Source organism: Rhinatrema bivittatum, chromosome 1, assembly GCF_901001135.1.
Source record: "Rhinatrema bivittatum chromosome 1, aRhiBiv1.1, whole genome shotgun sequence".
NCBI lineage: Eukaryota > Metazoa > Chordata > Amphibia > Gymnophiona > Rhinatrematidae > Rhinatrema > Rhinatrema bivittatum.
Genome location: NC_042615.1, coordinates 675,034,774 through 675,058,475, shown reverse-complemented (window position 1 = coordinate 675,058,475; position 23,702 = coordinate 675,034,774). Strand labels below are relative to the sequence as shown.

At 43.5% G+C, this 23,702-nt stretch overlaps 1 protein-coding gene across 1 annotated transcript in view; it reads left to right on the top strand.

Annotated features, from left to right (window-relative positions):
- The first annotated feature begins 525 nt into the window (after positions 1-525).
- The window catches only part of VCAN (versican), a 298,710-nt gene continuing 275,533 nt past the window's right edge, over positions 526-23,702 (top strand). Inside the window, exons 1-3 of the mRNA XM_029573809.1 lie at positions 526-773; positions 3,111-3,272; positions 7,428-7,503. Of these exons, the coding sequence (XP_029429669.1) occupies positions 7,434-7,503 (70 nt within the window). The 5' untranslated portion in view covers positions 526-773; positions 3,111-3,272; positions 7,428-7,433. The remainder of the gene's footprint in view (positions 774-3,110; positions 3,273-7,427; positions 7,504-23,702) is intronic.

The following is a 23,702-nucleotide window of genomic DNA, read 5'->3' as shown; positions in this document are numbered from 1 at the left end:
CTGCTCCATCAGAGATAAAAACACCCACCACAGGAAGCCTCTTCCCTGCACCTATCAGTCCTGATCCGAAGCCCTCCAAGTGCCAAACCGCAGAAGAATACGCGTCACAATAACCAGCTTTAATTCTAAGTAAGGCAGGCAAGAATCCCCCTGCCCTATTGTTCCGAGATGGAAACTTTTGATGCCTGTGATAAAAAGTGATGAAGAGGAGAGATACTGCGGAAGATAGGAGGGCTGGCATTGTACCTTTGGGTGAGGGGAGAGGGAGTCCTACTAGCCTTTAGTGTGCAGTAATGCAGGCAGCAGGCTGTGGGAGAGGGAGAGAGAGATGGGGGAGGGACAGGAGGGATGTACATTTTGCCTCTGCTGCACTCAGCCTCTGGCTTGAGTTCCTCTGTGAAGGAGGGGGGGGGGAAGGGGTGTGACTGAACCCTCCCCTTGCATCGCCGTGCCCCTCCTCCCTGCAACCCTGAAAGTATAATGATATAATCATGAGGGGTGTCAAATCCGACATTTGAACTTGCAGCCAAGCTGGCTTCGTGCTTCTTCTTTCACCGGGACTCAGTGTAGGCAAAGGGCTGGGATCAGGTGCCCCATCTTCAAAGGAGAATTAAGAGCACATAAAAGTAAGCCTGGATTCCCCACCTCCTTGAAGCAATCTTCCAACACTGAGCAAGGGATTTACTGCTAGACACAGCTACTGGAAACTGGGGGCTAACTAACTGGAGCTTACTAGAATTGATGCAACCTCCACACCACACTACCTAGTCCAGGTAATTATGTTCCCTTTTCAAATGTGAGCATTTTGGGTAGCAAGCTGCCAGTATCCTAGATTATTTTAATGAATTTTAGATGAGAGCCATTACTAATATGAACAGAATATGTGCTTAAAAATAAATTTAAATCATAACTGCTGGGTTTAGAGACTACATATTTTAAGATACTGGGAGGAGTTGGGCAACGGAAAGGGACTGTGGTCCCTAGAATTAACATGGGAAACAAGGCACCAGGCAGGAAGAGAAAGGTAGTGGGGCTTGGGGTTTCATTATTGGTGAGGTGCTGCACTGGGGCAGCTTGGATTTTCTAACTGATGTCAGTGCATGAGAAACATATAATCTAGTAGGAATTATTGATCAAATTACACCATTTTTTTTTCTTTAAAAGTGGAAATGCCAGAGGGGGAAATGTGAATAGTTTTGGTAACGCTGCCTGGATGCTCTGAAGCTTTGTCATTTCTAGAGGGGAGGGTTTGATGTTCTTGGAAAGCTGCAGCTTAAGGCGCAGGGCAGAAAGGGAGCCCTATTGTCTGTCCCAGGGCTGGAAACCTCACAAGCAGAATCGGTAATAGGCAACTAAGGCAAACATAAGGCAGTTAGGCATTTTCATGCCAGAGGGCAAATGATTACAGGGTCATTGAAGCAAAACACAATTTTTACAGCCTACAAACGAATAGGTTTTTTTGGACCTCTGTTAACTCCCCTCTCCATTCCAGTCCCGGTTTCTCCTTTTGTCTTGCAAAAGACAAAGACCTATAAAACAAGGAATCAAGGGCGGGAAAACGTCTTTTGCCAAGTTAAAATTAAATGTAAAAAAAAACAAAAACCAACAAAAAGCCCCTTTTCTTTGGTCTTCCTCCCCCTGCATCCTGACCGGGTGGGGGAGGGGAGGAAATGTGTCTATGGAAACGTTCGCCTCACGCCACAAAAGCTCCTGCAAGGAGCGCGCTGCAAAGTGCAAACTCGCAGGCTCTCGCTCCAACTTCTCCCATTTTTCCAAGATGCTAAAGTGTCCTCAGCTGAACCGCTGCACCGGCACGGGAAGGGAAAGCTCCCGTTAATCATCTCCCAGAGCTCTGGCTAAATGTGCTCGCTCCTTTTTTTTTTTCTTTCTCTCTTTGCAGTCCAGCAACTTTCCGATCACTTATTATAGGAACTGCTCAGCAGGGGCAGGGCCAAAGTTTTCTCGTCCAGTGCAACGTTTACTTACCCCAGACTGCAACACTAAGCAGTGAGATCGCTGCACCTCGGAGGCTCGTCCCCGCTCCGGGTTGCTGGGCGGGCGAATATATTTAAAGCTTAAGAGCCTGCACTGCGATGTTACCAGATGTCGCAAAGAATGACTCCTTGTGGGCATGGGGGGGGGGGCTGCAGAGTGCTAGCGGCAAGGAAACACTACGTCCCGGGGCCACAGGGTGCCATCCAACGTCCCGTGTGCGAGGGCAGAGCCGGGGCAGGCGCTCACGGGTCCTCGGCTGTGATGAACCATCACGTGGGCGCCGAGCGGCACCTTGCTAGGGGTGCAGTGACTGGGTGGCTGTAACATTTGCCAGCCACGCTTGCCCTCCCGGCCTCTGATCGAGAGCTTGACGGGTTGCCTTGGCCCTGCGAAAGCCATTATTGTGGCAACTGCTTTCAGAAAAGCGGGCGCCCCACGGATCCGCTGCAGTCTCTCTCTCTCTCACTCTCCGCTGCCCTTAGGATGTATTGGAATGTGGGCGTGGGTGTGCATTTACCGCCCTCTGCCGGGGAAGAGGGGTAATGCACAGGCTGCTACAGTGCACCACTGGTTTCCAAGAGGGGAAAACGGGATGGTGGCTTAGTTCTTTTATGCCTCGTTTTATTAAAAAAAATAATAATAATAAAAATCACTCCAGCTTGCAAGGAGAAGCTTTGCTACAGCATATATAGTTTAAAGGTTCCCATACATCTTTCATTTTAAAGTTAGAATGGGGCACGTTTTTTCAGTGTCATGCCTTCAGTATTCTTTACAATGCACTGAACATTGCCTATATATATATATATATATATATTTTTTTTTTTTAGAAGACAAAGGATTATTTTTAAGTCAAGAAAAGAATCCGTTGGGATTTCTGTTTCTCTAAGCCCATGAGTTTACACAAGGATCCGTTTACAAATACCATCAAGCCGTCTAATGATGTTATTGTTAACACTTATCTTCTAAAAGTTAAATTAGAAAAACAAAACGCATTCTCTCTCCCCCCCCCCCCCCCCCATCTCACACACTGCAAACAAGCTATGCGATGTCTTCAAAAGAAGTGCAAACAAAGGGGAGGAAACAAAGGTAACGTTTCAATCACTGTCTGCTTTTAGGTCTCCTCAACTAATCCCGCTGGTAACGCCAAGTGCTTAAAAGCCTGGATTTCATAAAAAAAGAAGATTAAAAGAAAAAGGAAGGACCACATCTCCGGGCTGGAGAGGAACTGATCTGTCAATCGAGTGGTCTCCAGCAAGAAGGATCTGGTGGGGTTTCAGGTTAGTGATTTGCCTGCAGCTCCGAGGTTTCCCAAACAAAAGGCAGCAGCAAGGCGGGGCCGAGGGGGCAGCCCCCTCCTCGTCTAGTGCCACGTGGCCCGGCAGCCCAGCACAGCGCTCACTGCTGCAGCCTTTCCTCACGATGCACCATCTCGGGTCCAAAAAAAGAATAGGATCGGGAAGCAGGGGGCGATGCCTTTAAAACGGGGAAAGGTGCTCGCCCCAACCAAACCGCGCCGACCTCTCTGTGCTGCCCAGGTTAATCTGTAGCACTCAGACTTGCATGTTTCAGATAATTGCTCCGCCAGACAGCTAGGGCGGGGAGCAGGTAGTTGACCATATAAAGAAGGCTAATGATGTCTCACGGTTGGTCACTGCTTATCTGGACAGTTTCATAGATGGGGTTGCCAACATTTCCACAGGCCAGGACTGGACACTTGAAGAACGGGGGTAGGGAGAACACAGAGATGGTGTCCTTCATTTGCATACATTTTAGATCCTGCCAGGGAAGTACCTAAAACACTATCTGTGTATGCATTAAAGAGCAATAATGAGTTGGCAGGCTGCACCCAGGCAACAGTTTCTCTTCCAACCTCTCAGGGCAATGAAAGGGGATTCCCTGCCACTCAGCTGCTCCCCATTTCTTACCTGGTGGATTGTTAGTTTGGTGGTGGTGGGTGGCACAAACGTTTTCCGGTGTCCTTCTCTCATACACATACGCATTCATTCTGCCACACACAAACACGCTTACTCATACGTGCTCCCTCTCTCCTTCACACGTGATCTCAGAAGCATGCTGAGCAGGGAAGGGGGGGGGGCGGGGAAGAGGGGAGAACCAGGGCTGCCAGAAGAGGCAAGCAGCTGCCCAGGGTGCCGGGCCCAAGGGGCAATAATGTACCTCAGGGGGCTGGCCACCAGTGCTGCTGCATGCCACCACTGTAGTGCAACAAGCGGTCCTTAGCCCCTATGTGGCTGCTGGCTCACCTGGCTAGTCAGGTCATCCAAGGAGGCACTGCGTGACACCCCCCACCCCCAGCAGCCATTTTATCTACATTGCCCAGGGCAGGCCAGCAATTGGTCTGAGGGGAGCAATGAGATAATAGGCAGGGGGAGTGCTGGGCAGGGGAAGGACCAGGAAAGGGGTACAGGCATGGGCAGAGAGGGGAAGGGGGGTCACTGCAGTACACTGTGTTTCTGTTTAAGATCACATTCTGAGTTGCTAAGGGACATGGCGTGGGTCCAGAGCGAGGCCTGAGGGAGGAAGGTACAGCCTAGAGAGCAATTTCCCAGACAGCTGCAGCTGAGACCCTGTCACCCATTGCCTCCTTCTATAGCCCCCCCCCCTCTCTGTGGGGGACGAGGAGGAGCCACCTGCAAAACTGGACCGGTCAGTACTTCAGACTGGACACTGAACAGCATGTCTGAAAACCTGGCCGTCCGGTCCAAAACTGGGCAGTTGGCAAAGCTATTCATAGTGTTTGTGGCTCATTTTTCCACAATGGCCATCATCCTGTTGGTCCTGGAGATAGCTGGGATTTATCTATCTAGATTGATACTTATTGGACTACCAGCTGCAGATGACCTGTCCCGGGGGGGGGGGCGCGACAACAATAACTGTCCCTTGTCCCCCTTTTTTATCCATTTTAACCAAGTCTTCCAAGGTTAGCCTTGCCTGTAAAGCTGGAGTACTTTATACTCACTTAAGCAAAACAGTCCTGTACAAGCTGAAGTCTTTCATGTGCTATATTATGCAATGTTTCAAACTGCATGCTCTCTAAATGGATGCCTGTAGGAATCCCACAATTTCGCCACCCACTTAGAGGAAATGGCCAGAGCGGATAAATGCTTATTGTTAGAGCTCACCAGTTACTGGGGGTGAAGTGAAAGCGTGTGAATTGTGGCATAGGTCTACCACAGCAAAGCAAACATGCAGACACATAGAGACCATGCCCTTTACTCATCCCTCAAGGAGGAATTTGAAACCAGGGAAAGCAGATTGGAGGGCCTTGGCTAATTCACTGTATGCTAGGAGACCTGGATACTCAGGGCTGTATCTCTAAAAAAGATTTTACCTTTTTTTTTTTCTAAATCTCTATTGAAGGAACATTATTTAAAGATTATGGCTATTCTATTTTCAATTTGTACACCACCTCGCTAATCTCGAAGGACACCTAAAGCAGTTGACAAGCAAGTTAAAAATACAATTTTCATAAACATTGAGTAATAACAGCAAGCATATATTACAGCATAATCAAATATATTTCATAAATATAATAGTCATACATAGTCAAAGGACTAATGTAACCTTCACAATATACATCTAAAAATCACAAAAATACAGTTAATATTCCCACTCAGTAATCCAAAATCATAACAACAAATAGCATTTGTGCGGCCTAGTCAGATTTTGCTTCCTATGAAACCTACTGGTAGTAATCCAATGAATTTATAAAGTAAGCAAGTTGTGGGAACACATTTACCCTTCCCACACAAATGGACAGACTGTTTACACACTAATAAAACAAGTTAATCTGTGAAAGGAAGACATTCTCGCATTTGTAAACACTTCTTTACACATTTCTGGCTAGCCTTGGGTAGTTATTCAAGCTGCTTGGTGTGCTGAAATAATTGATAGAGCACATTTTACTGTCTTCAAATGGGGTGCTGCCTAAAACTGCTATTTAAATAATGCACAACCTTCAGATTAAGGTACAGCTATAGTGTATCTTTCAAGTATATATATTTATTGCTTGTGGAGGTGGCAGCCTTCTTTGCTGAGGATCAGATATCTCTCTGAGACAAGGGTTCCCATAAATCCAGCAAATGAAAAATGAGTGGCTGGGTTCCAGGCTGTAGTCGTGTTCATTTATTGGCTCTGTCAGTATGGCCATATGGATTTTGGATCCAGTCCTGCACTTTAATAAATGTTCATACATTGCAGAGGATAAGCCTGAAATACCGACAGCATTATTTAAAGATATTAAGAGTTGTTAAACTCGTAAGTGGTTACAAAGAACAGTATTATGCTTTTTCAACAAATCCAGAAAGGCCTGTCTGGAAAGCACTGTTACACTTTACTTGTGAAAAACAACACCCAGCAGATTTTATTAATTAACTCTTGCCTCACACATGCACTGCTGACTGACTGGTCCTCTGTGTAATGTATCATATCCAGAAATTCATTCAACAAACTCGCAGGAATCAGTAACACTGCATTGAGGCATGTTGTTTTGAATTATTTTTTGAAGATAATTGTAAGGCATCGGAATGGCATTTAACTAATCAGATTGCTTGCTTGACTGACATGCCTCCTTTCCTGTAACCGCCCCCCTTGATCTTTTGAATTTCTCTATTAGAAAAGCATCTACAAATATCAAACTCAGCAGGGTTTGGCAGTAGGGATAATAGGTGTTGCTGCCCAGTCATCTTGGTGTTTAACCCTGCCATCGCGCCACAGGTATGGCATAGCAGAAGCACTGGCCTCACTTCGTTTGTCTCAAACGTGCCATGCAGCAACAATGTTAAACACAGCAACCCCCAACTCACCTGTAACAGGGTGGCCTCAGTTCTGGAAAATTCTTGAGCCATATGAACGGCTCAGTATCTGGATACATTTGGTACTTGACATTTTTCCCCAGTGGTAAAAGAAAGATATATTATTATCTGGGCTGGCCTGGTGGATGCTTATCTCTGTGCAGAGGAGAATTAATCCTGTGAATTTATTTTTCCACACCCCTGAATTTTGTAGTATAGAGCGCAATGCATTTTGACCAATGGTCTTTTCATCTGTAATATGGGAAGCAAAAAAGGATTCTCTAGTGCAGGGGTAAGTCTTGAAGTGCCACAAAAGGGTCTAGTTTTCAGGATATCCACAATGTGTATGTATGCATATTCATTGTCTCAGGTTTGAGACAAATGAAGTGAGGCAAGTGATTTTTCCTATTGATCATTTTTACCTAAACAGCTAAAGAGGTTTTTTTTTTTATAGTTTGAAGCCTGAACCTTATATGTTGCCCCTTCAGATCTCTTCTCTTCCCCTGTAGTAGTTTTGTTCCAGAAACAACTTATGTCACACACTATGTGATAAGGAATTTTCATTCTAGTACTTATGTATGGATTTTAGTATCTTTACTTCATTTTTTTCTGTATTTCCAGGTCAAGATGTTACTAGATATAAAATGTATCTTATGGATATGCTCTACCTTTGTGTTAATACACACACGACGTATAGGTAAGTCTGTTGTACATGGCACCTTTCATCAAAACTGTGCTCAGACAGACCTGCAAATGAATTGAAGTATAGACTAGCAAGTAAAAATAGCACATATTTGTCCTAGAAAAAGAGAAAACGGTGACAGAGAAGGCCCATGTAGTTCGTCCATTCCTGATGCAATGCTGCAGAGCCTAATCAGTCTCCGGTTTGAACTCACATCCTTATATTTGTGGCTCCTTTCTTGAATTCTGTTACTGTTTTGGCCTCCATCACTTCCACTGGAAGGCAGTTGCATGTATCCACTGCAAAGAAATGTCTCCATATATTATAGCTGAGTCTACCCCCTTTTAGTCTCAAATCTAGACTTTTGTTTCCATTGGGAAATGCTTGTTTCTTGTGCATTATTTATATTATCTAAGGATGTGAATGCCTCTGTTGCATCTATATTCTCCTTCCTCTCCGCTAGCTTGTCCTTAAATCTCATTTAAAAGTGCTTATGGTAATACCTCTTCCTGTGCAGCTCTTGCTGCTCCCCTGCCACACTGTTTTGCTACCTTGAGATCATCAGAAATGATCACCCTGGGATTCCTCTGTTGATTGGAGTATATCAGCACTTCACCTTCTATATGGCTGACTTGCTCTGCTGTCTTGCATTTTGGACCCCAAATGCATGCCATTACATTCTCTTACATTGCATCTTAACTGCCAAACTCTTGGACCACTTCTTCTCCACCTGGAATGTTCACCTTGTTACAAATCTTAGTGTCATCTGCAAAAAGACAAACGTTACCTACCACTCCCTCTATAATATCACGAGGCAGTCCAATGAACATTTTTTTTGGAATAAAATACATTTACCACTACCAACTGCAGCCTGCAGCAATTTTTCACTGTGACATTGGATTCCCTTTCTGCTTTTGTTATATTTTATCTCTCTGTATATCATTTACCAAGGCATTATTGCACTTATTTTTACAATGTATGTTATTGTACTATTTAATATTGATGCTTACTATTTTGTGATGTTTTGTGATTATTTTAAGATCTTTTAAGATTGTAATTGATGTTAATTGTAAGCCACTTTAGACTCTGCATTGTAAAGGTGGTGACAAATACAAGTAAATAAATACATATTATTAAACCAGTTCTTAACCCAATTTTCTACTTTACCAGCCCAGGCTATTTGGCTTACTTTTGAGCCTTTGATGTGGAACATTGTCAAAAGCTTTACTGAAATCTAAACATACCACATTCAGTGCTGGCCCCAGTCCAATTCTTTGGTCACTCAGTCAATGGAATTGATTAGATTTATTTGACATGCTCATTTTCTGGTAAAAACCATGCTGCCTTGGATTCTTTAAACAATTTTTTTTTCAGGATATTTAACTATCCTTTCTTTTAATAGTGACTCCATTAATTTACCAACCTTAGAGGTCAAATTGACTGGAAGTTGCCAGCCATTTCCTTATCTCAAGTTTTATGAAGAGTGACATTTGCCCATCTCCTGTCCTTTGCAACCATTCCTGTCTCCAGGGAACTGTTGAACAGGGCTACAAGTAGAGCTGCCAGAACCTTCCTAAGATCCTTTAATATCCCTAGGATGTGCCCCGTCTTCTCCCATTGCCTTGTCAATTTTTAGGATTGCTAATACCATGCAAACTCTTTGTAAATGGAGTGGTATCTATCCCTCTACCAGATGTATTCCTGCTGTTTATCTGTAGGCCTTCTTCAACCCCTTCAGGTGAACACTGATGGAGGAAATGTTGAAACTGCCTGCACTGGTGTAAAGTCAGCAGGTATTATGTATCTGCAGTCTTTGCACCAGTTTTAAAAAAAAAAACATACATGAGGACTTTCACTTTGAAAATTGACATGGAAACAAAGTATGTTGATTCATACAACATACTACACCCGAATCAACACGGATTTAGAAAAAATCACAGCACGGAAACACTTCTCGTCAACCTATCTAATGAAATTCTAAGAAGTGCTGACATCAAGATTAACCACCTCCTAATACTCCTAGACCTATCCGCGGCTTTCGATACCGTAGATCACAAAATCCTTCTATCTAGCCTCTCAAACATCGGCCTCTCCGGCATCACCCTCAAATGGTTCACCTCCTTCCTAAATAACAGATCCTTCAAGGTCACTATGAACAACATCTCATCAAAACCCCTCCCTCTAGACACCGGTGTACCACAAGGTTCTGCCCTTTCGGCCACCCTCTTTAACATCTATCTAATTCCTCTCTGCCACCTCATCTCCAGTCTCGGAATAACTTTCTTTCTGTATGCCGACGACATTCAATTCATCATACCTGTCACCAACTCAATAGAAGACGCTCTTCGCACAGCTGCCAAACACCTAACCACAATTAGAAACATGCTCAACAAGTTAAAATTATGCCTAAACATGAATAAAACTGAATGTATCCTCATTGGAAGAAACGTCTCAGACCAAACCATCTCCCACAACTCTCTTCTAATCAACAACATCTCCATACCTCTAAAAAGCTCAACAAAGGACCTCGGCGTATGGATCGATAAAGATCTCAACCTAAAAACATACATAGCAGCCAAAACCAAGGAAGGTTTCTATAAACTTCATGTACTAAAACACCTAAAACCGCTCCTCCACCATCAGGAATTCCGAACAGTACTACAATCCCTGATCTTCAGCAGCTTAGACTACTGCAACTCAATGTTATTAGGTCTCCCCAAATCCACCTTAAAACCGCTACAGTTACTGCAAAATGCCGCTGCAAGAGTTCTGACCGGAAATAAAAAATCGGATCACATCACCCCAATATTAAAAAGTCTACACTGGCTACCAATCATTCAGAGAATTGAATACAAAACCCTGACGATCATCCACGACGCATTACACAATACAGTTAACTCCGCAGTCAGTAAAATGTTCCACCCCCACAAACCTCAACGGAACACCAGAACTTCTGAAAAACGTCTACTCGAAATACCCACATATCCCATGGCTAAGCTTACTAACACCAGAAATAGAGCTCTCTCCATAGCGGGGCCAAAACTCTGGAACGCCCTACCATGCTACCTCACCACTATCATCGAAAATAAATCATTCAAAAAAGAACTGAAAACCTGGATCTTCAGCCAGACTTTCAATGATGATTTAAGCAATCCACAATTGTGATGCCTTAAGCCTCCCATCCTTCTCCCCTCTTCTCTTCTCCGCATACCTACCCCTTCCTCCTTCCATTGCCTACCCCACCCCCCCTTTTTTCCTTCTTTTCCCATTCATACTTTCTTGTATTCAGAGCACGAGTTTGTATATACCTTCCTCGTTTTTTGTTTCTATTTTCATTTTCGTTATTTGACTTAAGTTATTTTTAGTCATTTCCTGTTACAACCTACTCCATATGCTATTTGCATATACCTTTGTTTCTAAAATTGTTCTATGTATCATTGTTTCGTTTCAATGTAAACCGGGGTGAAGGCATGTGCTAAACCTCGGTATATAAAAGTTTCAAATAAATAAATGTGTGGACCCAAAAAACAAATCGGAAGCTGATCCAAGATTGCTGTGTAGCAACAAAAAAAGGAAGGAGATGGGTGTGTAAAAAAGGACCTTTATTAAAATTTGCCAGACTCTGGCCGAGTTTCGCTCACAATCGGAGCTGCCTCAGGGGCTACTGTGTAGGAGAACGTTTGGAAAAAAACGGCTTCAGTCAATGATCAGCATGGTATACATATAGTTTTTTAGGGTATTCTTGTCAACGCATCTGCTATAAACATTTCAGTGTGACTTCCTCTCAATATTGAGATTTAATTTGTCACAATGATTTAACATACACTACTGGATATTGTTTTAAGTTCTGAATAAAGGTGTTCAGGTAATTGGAAATATTTGAAAATCTTAAGACGGGTGCATCCGTGGAATTTATAGCAGATGCATTGACAAGAATACCCTAAAAAACTATATGTATACCATGCTGATCATTGACTGAAGCCGTTTTTTCCAAAAGTTCTCTTACACAGTAGCCCCTGAGGCAACTCCGATTGTGAGCAAAACTCAGTCAGAGTCGGGCAAGTTTTAATAAAGGTCTGTTGTGAGCCTGCCTGCGACAAGTGCGGGCAGCCTCCCTACCTTCTCCGTTGCCCGGAGTGCTGCGCCTGCCTCTGCGGCAGGCTGCCACCAATGCCGTCTCCACGCGGCCTAGAGGCCACGACTGCTGTCTGCCCATTGCAGCTGGAGTCATCACCTGGGGTTCTTCTTCGTGCGGCAGGGAAGCCGCCTCTGCTGCTGCCTGTTTCCCCGTGGCAGGGAAGCTGCCTCAGCCACTGCCCGTCCATCTGCTTCGTGGCAGGGAGCCACCTTCCGTCGGGCCTTCCACGCGGCCTGGACGCCGCTGTCCTCGGTGCTGTTTCCTGCTCCTCCTTAGGTGCGGCAGGCAAAGCCCTGCGGCCCTCGTTGATTATGTCATCAACATGTTCCTGCTTCAGCCCTATAAAAGGGCCTTGCTGCCATTCCTCAGTGACTTTGGATCGGGTTTGCACAGCGTCTGTGTTCTTCCTTCCGATCCAGGTCTTCCATGGTCTCCTGTGCCTTGATGGATCTTTGTTCCATGTTCTTCGTGTTCCTGAACTTCGTCTCCTTGATGTTCCTGGTCTCATCCCTCATCGGAGCCCCCTTGTCGCCTGTCTTCTGTTCCTGATGTTCCGTCCAGATGTCCCATGTCCTGATGTGCCATGTTCCATGTCCCTGATGTCCGAAGTTCCTTCCTTGACATCGTCCGTCTCATCTTCAGCTCTTCATCCAGTTCCCAGGTCCCTCGTCTGTCCACTTCTGTTGGCATGCCATGTCGTGGTCTGTGACCAACTCATGGGATGGCTTCTCATCTGCAGTGCAAAGCCTCCGGGAGACATCTGTTCTTAAAGCCTTGTTCCTGAGTATCTTGTTCCCGGTCTACGGAGTTCCTTTGTGACTGCATCCGTCCATGCCTAAGATTCTGCCAGAACCTGCTCCGTTCCAGCGTGGTCCGCAACCGGCCACAGGCAGCTGTGTAGGGCACGCCCCAGTGTCCTACATGTTCCAGTCTCAAGTTCCACGTATTCGTCTGGAATCTGCTTCGCGTTCAGTGTGGTCCGCGACCAGCCATGGATGACTGTGTAAGGCGCGCTGCGATGCAGTTCTCACCCAGTACTTTCGTCTGACTCTTGAATCCTTGCCTGAATCTTCCGAGCAGCCTGAATCCTTGTCTGAGTCTTCTGAATATCTTGAATCCTTGTCCGAGTCTCCTGAGTATCCTGAATCCTTGTCTGAGTCCTCCGAGTCTTCTAAGTATCCTGAGTCCTTGTTTGAGTATCTCAGTCTTTGCCTGAGTCTCCCGAGTATCCAAGGCTTCGTCCGAGTCTCCCGAGTATCCAAGTCTGCGTCTGAGTCTCCTGAATATCCAAGTCTTCAAGTTTATGTCTGAATCCTCCGAATATCCTGAGTCTTCCGCCAAGTCTTCATATTCCTGCCCTCAGCCTCCATCTGGCCTCACACACTCGTCGTTCCCTAGCAACAGGTCTGGAAGGACTATCGAGTGGCCGGAGGGCTACTCTTGAGATCAGCATTGCATTGCTGGATCTCATTGGTGCGTATAGGTCCAGTTGAGGTCTAAGCCTGCCTGGTTCCTGTTCCAGAATCCTCGCCTTGTCTTCACTCCAGCCTCGCTCCTACTCCACCCATGCTCATATCAGCTCACCTCCCGTGGTGTGTCTTGGGGCTCCTCCCTGAGCCGGGCTGCGGCCCAAGGTCTCACATCTTCCTTAGATGGGACCACGTCTCCGAGCTCCTAACCAGGCCTGAGGGCGCTCCACAACAAGGTCCTATTTTACACACCAATCTCCTTCCTTTTTTTTGTCATTTCAAAGTATGTGAGGACACTTTCACTTTATTTTTGTGTAGATTGAGATTTGCTAGAAAAGCATGTGATTAGATTTGAAAATGTCATCTATGTGCATACTTTTCCTTCCCCCTTCCATGCCCCCGAATCACTTCTTGATATGGCTAAAAGTCCATGTCTGGTAGATCAGTGCATGGACCTTTAGCCACATTAATAGTGAGAAATTTTCAGACAGCCGATAAATGCAGGTAAAAAGCTTTTTACCATTTAAATTGCTTTGAAAACTGACAAGAATATTTCTTAAGTTTTTCTGCTTTTTCCCAGTCATCCTCCACACAATTTTCCTTTTTACCTCTTTTTACTATAGTTCCATTTCTGCACTTCCTCCTTTCAATAATATATCTTTAAAAAATCTAGCTTTACTGTCTTAGCTTTATTTTCCTTCCTTTGCTTCTTTGACTGCCTTCCCTGCTTAACCTATCCTTTCCAGATATTTCTCCCTGTCTTCTGCTTTCTGAGATCCCTTCAGTCTTTGGGTGTAATCGTTTTGCTCTTACTTTTCTATTCCCTTCTGTTCATAGACATACTGGTCTCTTTTTCCTCATGCTTTTGTTCACTTTCTTAATTTTAAAAATGTGTTGCCATTACCATGACTCTATAGTTTATTGTTCTTTTACTTCACCTGGACCTTCTGACCCTTCCAGTACCTCCTTAGGATACTCCCATCCTACAAAGATAGTACTGTTGAAATCCAGGACCCTGATCCTTTTTGACCCGCTATGCTTTAGCTTTTATACTTTGCCTTTGTGAGCACTGGACTTCAGGTGACCACTTACTGTGACGTTTGGACACTCTGTCCCTATTTGCAACGCTAGGCCAAGCATCGCCCTCCCTTGTAGGTTCTGTTCCTTGCCAGAAAAGTGCTCTTTTATGAAGCCCTGAATCTCCATTCTTCTGTTTCTGCTGCATGGATGCGCCAATCAACATCTGGCAGATTAAAGTCTCCTAACAATAGCACCGCCCCCTTCATTGCAAGCTGATGGATTTTTTTGAATGCATATCCAGCTAGTCTTCCTTTGTTGGAGATTACACCAGTATAAACTGAAATGCCATTTCCTCTTTGTCAGATAAGCTATAGTGTCTCCTCCCTTACCCATACCCCTTGCATTTCAGTTGCTTTAATGTTGTTTTTCTACATAAAGTGCTACTTCTTCCCCTTCCTGTCTTCTCTGCCATTCCAGTACAGATTATAGCCTGGTATGGTTATATCTCAGTCATGGGACTTATTACACTATAGGGCGGATTTTTAGCTGCCCACATGCATAAAATCCTGGCTTTACTCGAGTGGCTGGGCCTTGCGTGTGCCGGGCGAATTTTCCAAGAGGCCCAGCCACACGTGTAAACGCCGGAACGTGCACAAGTACTAGGCTTCCTGGAAGGGGCGGCCCAGGGGGCGGGGCCATTGTTCACTGTCCTGGAGACTTACTTGGGAACTGAAGTAAGTTGCAAACAAAGAAGAAAAAAAGAAAAAGGTAGGGTTTAGGGGCTGGGGAGGAGAGGGGAAGGGAGATTAGGGTAGGGGGGATAGAGTAGGGGGGGGGGGTAGAGAAATTCCCTCTCAGTCCGCTCCCTTAATTGGAGTGGACTGGGAGGGAAATGTTTTCAGGTCCTGGAAAGTTTTCAGTTCCTGCTTACATTTTTTTGGGGCATGCTTCCTGACAGCAACACAGAGCAACACTGCATACACCGTCTCCCAAAGACTCTAAACTCAACTCCACTAAAGCTAGGGCACTTTCACTAGCCGCCCCCGCCCTCTGGAACAAGCTCCTCACATCAATACGTCAGGAAGCATGCCCCAAAAAAATTTAAGCAGGACCTGAAAACTTTCCTTTTCACACAAGCATACTCCGAACAACTCTCCTCCTTCCCCTAACGCCTCCCTCCTCCCACGATTTCTTTCCCCCCTGGCCTTCGCGACACTTCTGTAAATAGTATTACTTTTGTTAAATCATATTTATAAGCCTTGTATTTTTTTCATAAGTTGTGAAACGTTCCTATTTTATCTAATCTGTATTATCTAATGTTCTTTGATACAATGTAAAGCACTTGTTGCTGATTTCTGTTTGAATGTGAAGCGATGAGATGTTCCCAACGTTCATCGGTATATAAAAACGGCTAAATAAATAAACAAATAAATGGGGAAGGCCGGAAAATGTCGCCACGTGGAAATTGCAAAAATTCTCCCCCCCCCCCCCCACATGCGCCGCCCGCACATAAACATGCGGATTATAAAATCCGGTGCGCATGTGTGTGCGGCCCATGGATTTTCCACCATGTGCGCATTGGTGCTCACATGGTAGAAAATCAGTGCGTCCATGTGTGTGCGCAGTGAAGCACTCGCACATGGACACGCCACGCACAAGTGGAAAATCTGTCCCCGAGTCTCTGTGATAGCGGCAATATCCAAATCTGCTTTTGGTAATAAGGTCTCCAAGTCTAGGATTTTATTACCCGGACTATGAATGTTAGGCCTTCCTTTGTCTTCCATTTGTAAATCCTTGTACCTACCTCCATCATATCCTCCCTATTCTTTGCAAGCAGTTTGTGGACGACCCACTTTTTTGTATTTTTCCACTCCCTATATGTTTTTTTGGGGTGGCAGCCTGATTCAACAAGCTTCCACTGTCTTCTTCCCTCGTGTAGCTAAAATGTATAATCAGAACTGTTTACCTAAGATTCAAGTTGTTTACCTAGGAGCATGGGTCCTCACTTGGAAGATGAAGGCCATATTTAGAATAAAGTCTTTTATTCCTTCAGTTGTAGTCCTAATCCCAAGGAATTCAAACCCTCTTCCCAGTGCCACCTTGTTAACCATGAATTGAAGTTCCCTCCAAGGCATAACTTGTCTTCCTCCTTGCCCTATTTAGGAACACCTCAGCAAATGCCACTGTTTTTGACAGCTGCCTAAGACCCTCATTTAATATCCTAAAATTCACTGATCTGATTCCCAGTCAGGTCATTTTCTCCAACTAGATTATGACATCAATCTGATCTTTCCTGCTTCTTGCCCTAGCAAATCTTAGGAATACATTTTGAGGGTGATTTTCAAGCAGCCCATGGGATGGTAAAGTTTGTGTTTATATTGAACATGCAGACTTTACTGAGTATTTTCAAAAGGGATGTATGTGCATAAATTGGATTTGAAAATATTCTGGTGATTTGCCGAATTTCACTCATGTAAATTTACACTTCTTCTTCAGAGGGCGTAACTTGCACATTTAAATGTAATTAAATACTTTTTTCAAATCAAAAGTATGTGCATAAGTGCTGACTCATGCCCTAATTCTGTCCCCTTCAACGCCTCTCCTCAGTGTGTATACAACCAAGTTACACACAGAGCCCATCTCACTTGTGGCGAAAATGGTGAAGGCCCTGAGTGGAGTGAGTCTGTGTGTGTGTAGAGGAGTTTGTGTGTGTGTGTGTGTGTGTGTGTCACACAGGGAATTTCTTTTCTTTAGGACTTTAATCTTGTTTGACTCTCATCTTTATTATATAGCACTACCCTCCACCAGTTTGATCTATCATTTCCATATAATTTGTACCCTGGCATCACAGTGTGCCATTGGCTATCATCCTTCCACCAGGTCTCTGTGATGCCCATTATGTCTGCATCTTCATTCAGTGCCATGCATTGCATTCTAACTCTGCAATCATATTTTTTTTTTAGATTTGTGGCATACACATACAGACAATTCAAAGTATGATTTTTAATTGTATCCATAGCCTGCCCTGTAGTTGAAATTCAGGCACTGCTTTATCTTAATCAGCAAGGTTTCACTAAGATCCCACTTCTTCAGTAAGAGGAGGCCATGCAAGACAATCAGGGAAGTAGTGCCCTTGGGAGAGAGGGAGAGATGTGCTATCCTGCAGCAGAATTATGATAATTCAGACCTATAGGATTGAAAACTGAAACCAGTGAGCATATTAAGCAGCGTATGCTACATTGTTGTCCTAATAGGATTGGTTCTTCATGGCAATACTTGCTTTTCTTGCTTGACCAGTGGCACTTGTGAGATTATCTGGAGATTCCGCCAGATGAAAGGAAAGTTGGCGGTGTTCTTAATTACGCAGTGTGTTTTTGAATACAATTTAAAAAATGTTCTGACTGCAAGGTAGCAGAAGCATTACTTCCTACATGAAAACCTCACATACCTTCCCCTCCCCCCACCCCTCCCATTCATTAAAACCTCAGCAGGCCAGATGGATCAGAGTTGGCCTCGTTGACACTTCAGTCAGAGCTGAGGAAGAGAAAGAGAGAACAAATAGCTTTTGCTTCGGTTACTTCAATGGTTCTATAATAATAATACCAAAATTAATAAACAGGTGCTAGATGCGTTGTCAGAGTTTTAAATGTAACCAGATGCTTTACCTAACGTGTTGGAGCAGTGTTTAGACTCTTGTGGATGGTTGCACTTTTCCACATGGACTCTATACTAGATGTCTAAAGGAAAGAAGGCACATTCTTTCCCTTTTAAAACTGCCCAGGGAAAAAAAAAAAGCATTTGCAGAGACTGAAACCTGCTTTTTCTGTGGACACCTTTTCCCTGACAAAAAAAAAAAAGCGTGCAACCACGCATAGTTTTGAAAATGCAAAAAGTGTGTGTGTGTGTCACTTCCTCTCCCCAAGAATGCCCCCAAGTAAACATGAGTAAAAGTACACCTGTTGTATGTAGAACAGTGCACCTTCTTCTGTCCTCATACAGGGTGGGCAATTGCGGATATGGCTTTTGAAAATTGCCCTCTCTGGGGGTAATTTCAAGACTGGCCGCGTCCGCGCAAAGTCTGCCGCTTCTTTTTACACGTGGAGTGCACACTAATTTTCAAAGTGAGCGTACCTGCATACTTTCATTTTAAAATTCATCCCAGGGAAATTACATGCACGCATTTACACCTGCTAACTTGTAGGGAGTGCTTTCCTGAGAAAAAAATCACACACCCTTTACCTTACCCAGCCCCCAGGAACGTCTTCCCCTACTGTGGGTAAAAAAACACATGTAGAACATAGAAGCTCTACCCGTGTACTTTCACCCACATACAGGATGGGAACTTTTCTTAAAGCCCATCACTGTGGGTAAAATACTGTTTTACTTGTGGAAAGGGCTTTGAAAAGGACCTGCCTTGTTTTGCAGATGCATTGCCCTGTATTTATTTTGCTAGCTTTATATGGGACTTACCAGTAAGGAACAAAATCCAGAATACTGAAATTTGGCAACATGATCTGATCTCAAACAGAAACCTAAATATAAACTTCCTGATCTGATTAAGGAAAGCAGAAGGGGAAGTGGTCAGGTCTTGTAAATCACAAGTGATAGGATTTCAAGAGTCTAAGATGGTAGTGGTTCCTACATCCCATTGAGGCCATACACTAAAGGGCAGATTTTAAAAGCCCTACACATGTAAATTCCGGCGTTTACGTGCGTGGCCAGGCCTTGCGCGTGCTGGGTGAATCTTCAAAGGGGCCCAGCCATGCGTGTAAATGACAGTATGCGCATAAGTGCTGGGCTTCTTCAAGAGGACGGGCGGAGCAGGCCGGGACAATACCATTGCTCGCTGTCCCAAAGACTCAGCTCCCGGTGCACGCAACTTACTTCAGGTCGGGCCCTGAAGTAAGTAATAAAACAAACAAACAAAAAAAGAAGGTATTAGGAGGTGGGGAGGAGAGGGGAAGGGGAAGGAAGGTTAGCTAGGAGGGTAGGGAAGTTCCCTCCCAGTCCGCTCTTTAATTGGAGCGGACTGGGAGGGAACTGGGGACGGCCTGAATGCGTCACCGCGCGGAGGTTGCATAATTTCTCCCCCCTTGCACGGATTATAAAATCTGGTGCGCATGTGTGCGCGGCCCTTCGATTTTATAACATGCGTGCGCCGGCGCACGTATGTTATAAAATCAGCGCGTCCTTATGTGCTTGCCAGGAAGCGCGCACACACATGGACACGCACATTATAAAATCTACCCCATACTGCCAAATTTTTAATATATTAAGCCAAATTAGATTTCAAGATGCATTTGCAGTGCCAATAACATGAACTTATTGCGTTGAGGACCTTTAGTTCCTGACTACTCAGACTATATGACTCTTCAGTTATATAACCACAGATTAAGGTCTCATAAGAACATAAAAGCTGCCATACTGGTACTGACCAAGGGTCCATCAAGCCAAATATCTTGTTTCCAGCAGTGGCCAAGCCAGGTCACAAGTACCTGGCAGGATCCCAGATAGTAGATAGATCCCATGCTGCTTACGCTCAGGGATAAGCAGATAAATCAAATCAAACCTCATCACCCACTTTTTCTTTGGTTGCTCTAGATGAGATAGAAAGTAAAACAATAATATAAATAGAATAAGATAATGCAAATAATAACATTCATGTAATAAAAACATATTATAACATAATCTAGCAACTAGCACATGATAATACAAATCATAAATGCAACTAATAATTAAAAACAAAGACAGTAACTTTAAAACAAGCATGCGGGCACCCATACACAAGCCTATGGGCGTGCAAGCGGACATCATGCACGCAGTTGTGTATGTGTAGGATTTAAAATATGCCCATTGCACGTATGTGTGTTCCTAATTTTAAGTCATTATTTGAGGTAAGGTGCATTGTTTATCTTTCTTAGGAGTTTGTCGGCTTTAACGCATGCAGGTAAGTGGATTTGAAAACTTGCTCGCGTGAAGTCCATTCCCAGTCTTACTAATGAGTTTACCAGTTTGCCCAGTCTGTCTTGAAGTCATCCAGACCCCTCTGGTTCTTCAGCCTACACTGCCCCCAGTTCACCTAGAGCCCCTCACCCCAGTCATCCTGGGCCTCGAAAGCGATTTCTGCAGACTTGCACCTCATCGGGAGCAGCAGTAATTATACGCGGCTAACAAGTTACTGCGCGCTGTGACCACCGGAATTAAAATACGGATTTACGCGCGTGACTTTTGAGCAGGCCCCAAAGTGCCCCGTAATACCCCCAACAGACCCTAACTCCGCCCCTTTTTCTTTTAGTCGCACCTGCGTATATACACGCGTAATTTGCAGCTTGTAAAATACGCGCTGCTTGCATGCACGAGGCCCAGATATTTGTGTATATGGGCCTTTTAATGCGAGCAAGGCTTTTAAAATGTACCCCTCTATAACAAATACACATAGAATAAAACAAGTTATAAAAAAATAAAAAACAAGTACATAAAGATAAAAATAGCAGCATAACTGCATGGAGACTATCTTCTCTTGTAAACCCCCTTTGGAACTTGAGTTTATGCCATAAGCAAAAGTATTCGCATTTTTAAAGATAATTCAGTTTGAAGCAAAATTCATAATCCTTAAGATCCCTTTCTATCATTCTAATTTTTATTTAATTTCTGAGTAAATATTAATGTTTAACAAATTTTGAAAGATGCCTTCTGCCTATCCACTCTCACTTTTATGAATTTTAATTAAATTGAGATGCTGATGGGTTGATTTGTTATTATAACTCCCTGCGGGTATTACCATAATGCTTGTAACACATAAATATAACAACTGAAGTGTGGACCCATGGAAAGATTTTTAAAATGAGGCAGGAACTTTAGATTCCAAAAAACATAGTGCTTCTCTCCACTGTAACAGGTCTGTCAGTCAGTCAGTCAGTCAGTCAGTCATGCTATTGGCTGTTGGTTCCTAACATGGCGGTGGGTGATGCATGGCCAATAGGGAGAGGTGTTCACGCATGCATGGGGAATACAAAGAACATGGTGACTGCATGCATGCCTTGCATTGCGTGGATATCAGCCTGACTATAAACCAGGCAACACCAATCTGTTTCTGTTTCATAGCAGGATGTATTTTCTATAGTTAAACCACAGAATAAATATGCAGTTCAGTAATACATATAGCACAATATCATTTTCTGTTTTATGGTTGGAAGATATCTTTCAAAATCTATCATGGGCTTTGCTATTGACATGATCAAGTGATTATATATATATATAGAGAGAGAGAGAGCCCAAAAGATTTATATTTCACACCCCCAAATCAATTATAAAACATTCAAACAAATTTACAAACCTTGAATAATTTTATTAGTTACTTATAAATGTATATGTATTGCACATAATATTAGACCACTCCTGTTATTAAAAACCCAATCACACTACATCCATACCAATCATACTTCCGCAAACATTTAAAAACATACAACCCCACCTCAATATAACACCAATTAACCTGATCCTGCTGATGCTCCACAATTAAAAATTAATAATAATACTAATAGTCCATATCAATAAAACTGAACACAAGTAATAGATTTTTGTCACTCTCTTTCAAGTCATCATTTTATCACTTTTTCATTCCCCAATGTAGGGCTAAGTTTCACCTAATGAAAGGCTTCATCAGGGGAACATTATAGAGGCTGACGTTTTTGTGGTCAAACAGTCATATGATGCACATTAACTGACAACATCATATTTTCTTATGTGGATCTAATATGCTTATGTCTTTTAAGCATTAACCCAGCTTTGCATGCCTAAAAGGAAAAATGTCCATCTTGGCTTGCTTGCATTGAGATGAATTTGTTATCCCAGCAATTTCCTCTCCTATGATGATTAAATTTCTTCCTGGCATTAGTAGATTTCATGTGGTGTATTGATGCAGCAGTGTACCCGAATGCTGTCTCATGCTTTTTTTGTACTCACTCGGTCAGAGATGATAGCGCATGTTGCCTCTATAATTTATACATAACAGTGCTTCACTGTAAACTATACACACTTAACTTAAACATTTCAAAAATGATTCAAACCAAATTATACACATCTTTGACCCCTGTAATAAATATATGGCATCATGTGACGGAGATGTCTTTCTGCATTCAGTCTCAGCGTCCTGAATCTCAATGTGTTATTGAGTACATATAGCAGTAAACTGACACAGCCATATTTCCGGGTTTTAAAGCTCAACCACTAATCTACTCAACTTTATTAAAACCCCACCACTCATGCAGCACACCACTCAGAAGATAACAGTATGTACGTACAAGTGTCTTTATACCAAAACCCTTTTTCTCTCTCGCTTTTACATAAAGGATTACAGCAAAGAAATCGCTAATAAAAAGCTTTCCATTCAATGGACATATTAAGCCCTTTAGGGGCTACTGTTCGTCTGTTGCGTATATTCCTCTGTTCTTGGTATCGCAGGGCAGGAGACACATTACCACTCCTGTTAAACTGCATCTGTTGAATAATAAAGAAGCTTAGCTCTTTCTTTGCATGTGCTTTATCTAACCAGTGTTTTATATTGTATTTTATCTTGTACATTGCTTTGGGCATTTTTAACAGAAAGACAATTAATAAATGTTTGTAATAATAATACTATTGGAGCTTCTGTCTTTTTTGAATGGGTGCAAATTTTATGCTGTATATTTCTTGTTTTCATAGCTCTTTTGGTGTAACTAATATATATCCTGCAGCACGGACACAGGATAGCATATATAACCCGCAACGAGATACACATAAAATGTCCTCTCAGTTGGTGTTTGATAGGTAAATTAGTGCGTTGAAAGGATTTTATTTGTAAAGTGTTAATGCATACTGCACACTTACCACATGTATACTGCCCCCTTATGGATGGATCTTCCTTATGAGTGCAAGGGGCAGTTCTTATCAAAGAGTCCCTTAAATTTCAGCCCCGGGTATTTGCAAAAATAGGTCTCTCTTTGAATACATCATGTAGAGATAATAGTGCTTTAAAATTTCTTGCACCTCTTTTGTGTGGGTTAAATATGGAAGTACACATATTAACCTATCTGGAATACTTTTATTGGATGATTGGAGAAGCAACTCTATTTGCATATAATGCTCTTTTATATGCATGTTTTATTACAGACCAGGGATAACCTCACTGCCTAAAACGAGTTTCCATATACTCTGCTTGTTGATGGAAATTTCCCATCGAGGTGCTTAATAGGGATGTGCATTTGTTTGCGATGAAATAGGAAATATAGACGATATTTCCTATTTGGTCGCGTTTCGGGGGGTCACCGAAATGATAGGAAAACACACGAAATTTCATGTGGTTTTCTTATCGTTTTTTTTGTGGGGGAGAAAGGGCACATTAAAAAAACCCCCAAACCCACCCCAACTCTTCAAATTTCATTAATTGCAACCCCTCACCCTCCCGCCCCCCCCCAAGACTTGCCCGACACCCCCCCCCCCAAGACTTACCGAAAGTCGCTAGTGGTCCAGCGGGGTCCTGGGAGCGATCTTCCCCTCTTGGGCTGCCGGCTGCCACTAATCAAAATGGCGCCGATGGCCCTTTGCCC